Here is a 6,934-nt window from a genome sequence, read left to right as displayed (position 1 = left end):
AATATTACTTAGTAGATGCTGGTTTTGCGAATGCGCCGGGTTTTTTAGCACCATCCGTGGCATTCGGTATCATCTAAAAGAATTTAGGCAAGGTTGTCAACCTAGGACAAAGGAAGAGTTGTTTAATCTTCGTCATTCCTCATTACGGAATGCTATAGAACGCTGCTTCAGGCCTATCCTTTAAATACACAAGTCAATATAGTCGCCGCATGTTGTATCTTACATAATCATATTATCAATGAAAAACGTGATCAAGAGCTTGATTTTGAAAATAACAATGATATCAGTGATGGTGAAGATGAAAGTGAGATGCATGAAGATGAAGGTAATGAGAGTAGTGAGCAGGAGAATGAATGTGACTTCCGAAATGAATCTGCGGCTGCTAGGAGGGAAAAACAAAGATAGAAGGAATTTCAACTTGGACTTGCGTCAGCTATGTGGGAATCATATAAGTCAAACAGAACATCAATTAGTTAATTTTGAAAAATATATATATATATATTTAGAATGTGGATGCTGATAGAAAGATTGTTGCAATTTATATAATATTTCTACATCTATTTACAATTTATATAATATTTCTACATCTTGCGTGGCTTTACAATTTATAATGTTTAAATGTACAATGTTTTAAGGTATGTCATGAAATGCGAAGGCAAGCAACAGTGGCCGAAAGGCACAAATTAACCGGACATCATACATGGATGAATGTATGGCAAACGCCTTAGTTGAGGAAGGATCGCTGGGAAAAAAATCTGACAACACTTTTCGAGAAGCTACTATGAATAAAGTAGCAAAAATTGTGATGGAGACATTTTCTGTGCAAGTGGATGGAGAAAAGTGCAGGAATCGGTTATGAACGCTTAAAAAGAAATATAACTTGGCAAAGCTTACACTTAGCAAAAGTGGCTTCGGTTAAATGAAGAAAGGAAATATGTTACTGCTGAACCAGACGTTTGGGATGAATTCATCAAGGTGAAGTTCATTCAAAACTTGAAGTCATTCATATACAGTGAAAACTAACTAAATTCCATTTGTTTTATAGGCAAAACCTGAAGCTATTTATATCAAAAACAAGCCATTCTCATTGCTAGCTCAGTTTGATATTGTATGTGGGGACGATTCTGCTACCAGGAATGCAGCACGAACTGCATCCGATCTTGAGGAAGAAGTCCTTCATTCATCTCATTATATGGATGACATCCCATTGTCCTCATACCCCTCTGGATCATATACATCATTTGCACCACCTGATGATGTATATTCCGACGGAACACAAGGTCAATATCAATATGGCGAAGAAAACGGTCACAGGGATGTGAGAAACTCTGCTCCAAGGCCATTACAAAAGAAGAAGAATGCCTCTATTGCATCAACTGTTATTGAAAAGTTTGAATGCATGTAGGAAATAATGGATGAATATATTTCATTCAAAACTAAAACAGCAGGAAGACTATGGGACGAGTTGGAGAATATGACAACCATTGATTCTGACATGATGTATAAGGCCTACACATTCCTTGCAAAAAGACCACATTCTAGATCATGTAAGTCCTATTCAAATGAATGAATCGTTAGAGACGATGATTCCCTAGTAAAAAATTTTAAATGTAATTTCTATAGTTAAAGAAGACATTAGTAATGTAATTTAATTATTAGATTTTCTATTAATGTTTTTAAATTTATTCTCAATGCTTAAATTGAGTTATTACTCCATATTATAGATATTTTAAATTCGTGGGCCTACTTTTATATCCCACTTGATAATTGGTTTAGCTTAATAATTATCTCAAATATTCATTTTGATGGGCTTAATAAAATAACATATTTGATCCTATGTTTTTTTTTTTATATGATTATAACATTTTAAAACGATTCCCCAATCTAAGCTCTGCTCGATGTGAATATATAACTTTCTACGTGTAAGTAACTTACAGGCTATCCGAGCAGAAAAACTAACTTAGCTGTAAGTAACTAACAACTTACATCCAAACAGGGTACGTGCAAGTAACTTTCACCTGACTTACAACGTAAAAGAACTTAACAGGCATCCAAACGGGCCCTTAGAAACAAGCAAGCAGGTTTGCAGGAAAGATGCCGCTGCTGTCGTCGAATCCGCTCCCTCTTCTTCCCCGGCTTCTGTTCTGAAGCGAAAGAGGCCTGCGCGGATCGATATCCCTTCCCTGCCTTCTTTGAGCTTTCCACCTCCTTCAGAGGGAGGTTTGAAAGAGATCGAGATGGAGACCGAGCGGTATTCGTTTTTCTGTAAGAAAGGGCGGAGGGAAGTGATGGAAGATCCCAAACAGGTATTTGTGATTTCGATTTTTTTTTTTTTTTTTTAATTTACTTTTCGATTTTTTATTAGAATTTTTGTTTTCTGATTTTGTGTTGGCGATCTGTCACTTGGATGGTAAATTGTCCAGAAATTAAGGAGATTTGGTGGACTGTCCCCCGAGGATCGACGAATCCATGCGTCTGAGGTTTTTAGGTGTGGTAGAATTGTTAGATAGTCCTATCGACTTTGATTGTTTGATTATTAGCTAACAGAATTGATAGATTTGGTGGGCCGTCACACGGATCTGCGGTATGCAGTCTGGCCATCCTATTGCCACTGACTGTTGGATTATCCAACCAAATCCACAGATTTGGTGGGCCGTCACATGGACGGGCGATATTTAGTCCGATTATTTTTGGGGTTTGATTATCTGAAAATATCCACAGATTTGGTTGTCCATCACATGGATGGGCAATAGGTGGTCCAGAGATTTAAGGCAATAGGAGCCACACATTTGAATGGTTAGGATTTTGCATAATCAAATGGGCCTGAGTAATTGTTGGCAGATGACCAATTCAGTGGGCGGAATTGCAGTGGTCAAACAGCTAGAATTGTCCAGTCATGCAAGTTTTGGGCTATGGCGCACCCGATCAATGATCCCTATCGCATACTTGTCGGGGAGTGCAGTTTATGGAATTCCATGAAGCTCACATCATGGTGGAATTTCTCATAGTAGAATAGGAAAATTATGGGATTGAAGAAATAACGAGCATATCATGTTAAAAAAACGGGTATAGATATGATAAGAATTTAAGAGAATTTTTCATCCTTTATTTGACCTTCTTTTATTTTTTTGGCAGGCCTTTTTCGGTGTTTTTGATGGGCGTGGAGGCACAGGAGCCGCTGAGTTTGCAGCGGTGAATTTGGGTAAGAATATTATAGCTGAAGTGATGAAAAGAGGAAGTGATGGGATGGAGGATTCTGTTAAAAGTGGTTATGTGACAACGGATGCGGAGTTTCTGAAGGAGGATGTTTGAGCCAGGACTTGCTGTGCGACCGCACCGATTAGAAACTCTGATCTTGTTGTATCCAATGCTGGGGACTGTCGTGTTGTTATGAGTCGAGGCGGGGTGGCTGAGGCCCTCACGGTTGATCACCGGCCTTCAAGGGAAGATGAGAGAGACAGAATTGAGGCCCTAGTAAGTTCTTTTTTATTTTTCTTTTCTTCTTCTTTCAGTCTGTAGTATATGGACTTCATTGATTGCCATGTTTTGCTTTGATATGGTAGAAGCTGATGATAAATAGATAGCCGAGTTGATCTCTGATCATGCCTCTTCTTGGTTGGGTTGTGGCACAAAAATACTCCAATTGGATGATTCTAACAGTATAATGGCTTCATGGATTGTTCAAAAAGGAGCCGTAGTCCAAATCCAACTGGCCAGAATCCATTGATTGGACTGTTATTATCATCTGCTTGGTGTTGTTGGGTATGGCCCATCTAATTTAAACCCACATTCAGGCTTGGATTTTATGGACTTTGGAGATTGCCTGAGTATTAACTGTCATAATTGGAGTGGAGATGATATTTCTTCATTTCTGCCTTCCAAATTGGAAGTGTTCTGGAGAAATACCATGTATACTCCCTTATGTTAGGAGCCCTGTTCTATGTGCTTGTTCATTCCCTGGCATGGCAGAGTTTAATTTCTATTATTCATTATGGCCTAGTATATGCACTTTCTTGTATGTTCCAACTTCTACCATTGTTTGGATGAGTTTATTTAGAGCAGGATGAAATCCTTCTGTTGGTCACATACCCATCTGTACATGTTACAAGCTGGGTCAATGGTATTTCTCCCAGATTATGGAGATGAGGATGTTGAAGTAGAGGTATTAAAGTTTTGCAAATACCATTTGGGTGTTCATTTCGCACAAGTGGTGCAAGTGGAACACCCACTGTCCAAAGATTCTAACAGTTGACATCATAGGCACCTCTGTGGGCGGGCCACAAACCAAATATTTTCCAATAGGCTATCAATAAATAGACGGTTAAGAGAGGAAGTACAACACTTGTTCACATTCTATCAAGAAAAAGTCAGAATATTTTACAACTAGGATCTTCCAATTTGAGTGATTTTTGGTCCATAAACCATCCAAGATGAGGTCCATAATATTGTTGGGCCCATTTGTGCAAAATGAACAGTCTTTTCCTTATTTTTCTTGGACAAGTTGTTTCCATCTACCTTTTGTACTGTTAGCATTTTGGGATTGGAACTAATGGATTTCTATTGTCGGCATTGCTTTTTTTTTTTTTTTTTTGGGGGCGGGGGCGGGGGATTGAAACTAATGGATTCGAGAAACATTTTCTTTCAGGGGGGCTATGTCGATTGCAGCCATGGTGTTTGGAGATTACAAGGGTCGTTAGCTGTATCTAGAGGGATTGGTGATTCACATCTTAAGAAATGGGTAATTGCAGAGCCCGAAACAAAGATTCTTAGAGTCAAGCATGACTGTGAATTCCTAACTGCAGAAAACTTTTGGGGGGAAAGACACTTACTGTTGTATTCTGCTGTTTGGAATTGTATGCCTGCAATTCCTATCTCGAATGGTACAGCATTCGTTCGAACTCTTGAATTTTTTGCTGCAGTTTTGAGAGAAAAAAAAAAAATTCAAGCCTTGGGTCAAAGGCTCAAACCTTTTTCCCTTGCAACACAATATTAGCAGCATTGTCATAGCACTTGGAAAATACCAATTCAGATCAAACTCTAAGGGCCTGTTTGGGTTTCTTGAAATATAAATTGATGAAATGTCATATCCATGAAAATGGCTTCTTTTTTTTTTCGTTTGTATTTGTAAATTTCTTGAAAATGTCATTTCCATTTCTCTCATTTCCTGAAAAATGCCCCTTTTTAGTTTCCTTGCCTAGACTGGCAACAAATTTTCCATGAATATAGATTTGTAAATGAAGAATTTTTTTTCAAGAAAATCTTGCTGAAAGACAATCATGGGAAACAGATTTTCATTTCTTACTGTTTTCTAGATACGGAGTTTCCCAAAAAACTCCATTTTCTTCAAAAATAAAAAAATTAAAAAAATCCACAAATCCAAACAGTCCTTAAAGTAGGCTTGAAGAAATTGCTTGATTCATTGATAGCCAGTCAAATCAGATTAAAGAGTTTGAAGCAGAGAGAGAGAGAAGCTGATACGTTTGCATGAAGATAAGAAGACTGAGCTGAAGTGGAGGTATTTGGAAGAAGTGGAACTGGAGAAGGAATTTGATGTTAAGCTGACCCAACTGATGGACAAGTGACTATTGTAAATAGGTCCTGTCTTTGCTGTCTGTGGATAGTAGTCCATCCATGGAGGGACCCACCTTATGGATGGTCTGGATTGTGGCCAGTTATGCCATTTGTCCAATTTGAGTACACGTCACAACTCGCCAGGTAATTAAATTGTTTTGCTTGCTCTTTTCTCAATTTGATTTGGTGTGGTTTTTTTTTTTTTTTTTTTTAATTATTTTTTTTTTAATATATATATATATATATATATATATATATATATATATATATATATATATATATATATATATATATATATATTCAGGTCGTACAAAAAGGAGCAGTAGTCCACATCCTTGATGGGGCAGCTTTATCAGCATTTCAGTATTTTGAGAATGTTAGGAACTTCCTCGTGAATTTTTGCTTTAAAACTTTTGGCTTGATGGTTTTGCTTAATGACAGCTGCCAGTGTGATTTAAACTGACAAATTTGAACCTTTGGGTCTAAAATCTCGTTGAAGTTGGGTCTTCTTAATGCATCTACAAGCACTAATTCCCAAGGGTGCATCTGGAAATTCCACTTTTAGCAGTGGGCACAAAGCACTTTACTCCCATCTTGATTGAGATAAGAACTAGCAAGATGTTTTTCTTATCCCAATTGCAATTTGGATCAGGGAAATGGATGTAACAATTCATTGCATCAAATCCCTCACCTCAGACAGCCCTTAAATTCATCATTCACATTGTATTTTCATTTTCATTTTCCTTTTCACTTCTTTCCTCAATTTTGTGACGGGGGAGGTTTTTGGGTAAAAACTTCCTTCACATAATGGAGCAGAGATCCAATGTTTATATATTCCTTTGTAAACGTCACATAAAAATGCCCATTGATGTTGAGGGTCCTTCCTTTGTGGGGGCTCCTCCGTCAATGTGAAGGGCAGCACACACACCCAGGTCCAGTCTTGCCGCGCGGGAGCTCTGTTGGGATCCCACCAGGAGGTTTCACCGCTTCACAGATGCAAATGAAAGTCTCACCAGCTACAACAGCAACAATCCTACTATCTTAACTTATCACCTTCTTTGAATTTTAGTTCAATTTCTTCTTCTTTGCCTTCACCATCTCTTCTTCAAGACCAGCGATTTTGCGCTTCGACAGCTTCTTTACTCAAGGATCATGGACTACTTCAGGACATCATCCCATCTGATATGAGGAAAGAGGATTAGAAGGTGATTAGGTATGTGTTCCTTCTCTTTTTACTGACCTGTGGATAGTCTCATTAGTGAAGAACCCACGTCATATATATATATATTAGAATTTGGAGGTCTTAGGCTTATCTAAAGTTCATAGCACATCAATTGATGTTAGAAATTCCAAACTTCTGGAA

The 6,934-nt window shown here is 37.9% G+C and overlaps 1 protein-coding gene across 1 annotated transcript; it reads left to right on the top strand.

The window, feature by feature from the left end:
• Positions 1-1,192: 1,192 nt before the first annotated feature.
• Positions 1,193-5,593, top strand: LOC131225805 (probable protein phosphatase 2C 25). Its single transcript, XM_058221401.1, has 4 exons — positions 1,193-1,389; positions 2,048-2,306; positions 3,091-3,306; positions 4,502-5,593. The coding sequence occupies exons 1-4, from the start codon at positions 1,193-1,195 to the stop codon at positions 4,991-4,993; spliced, it is 1,164 nt and encodes a 387-aa protein (XP_058077384.1). The 3' UTR covers positions 4,994-5,593.
• Positions 5,594-6,934: the final 1,341 nt, after the last annotated feature.

Source organism: Magnolia sinica, chromosome 2 (assembly GCF_029962835.1).
Source record: "Magnolia sinica isolate HGM2019 chromosome 2, MsV1, whole genome shotgun sequence".
NCBI lineage: Eukaryota > Viridiplantae > Streptophyta > Magnoliopsida > Magnoliales > Magnoliaceae > Magnolia > Magnolia sinica.
Note: the sequence above shows the minus strand (reverse complement) of the source record. Positions and strands in the feature narration are given on the sequence as shown.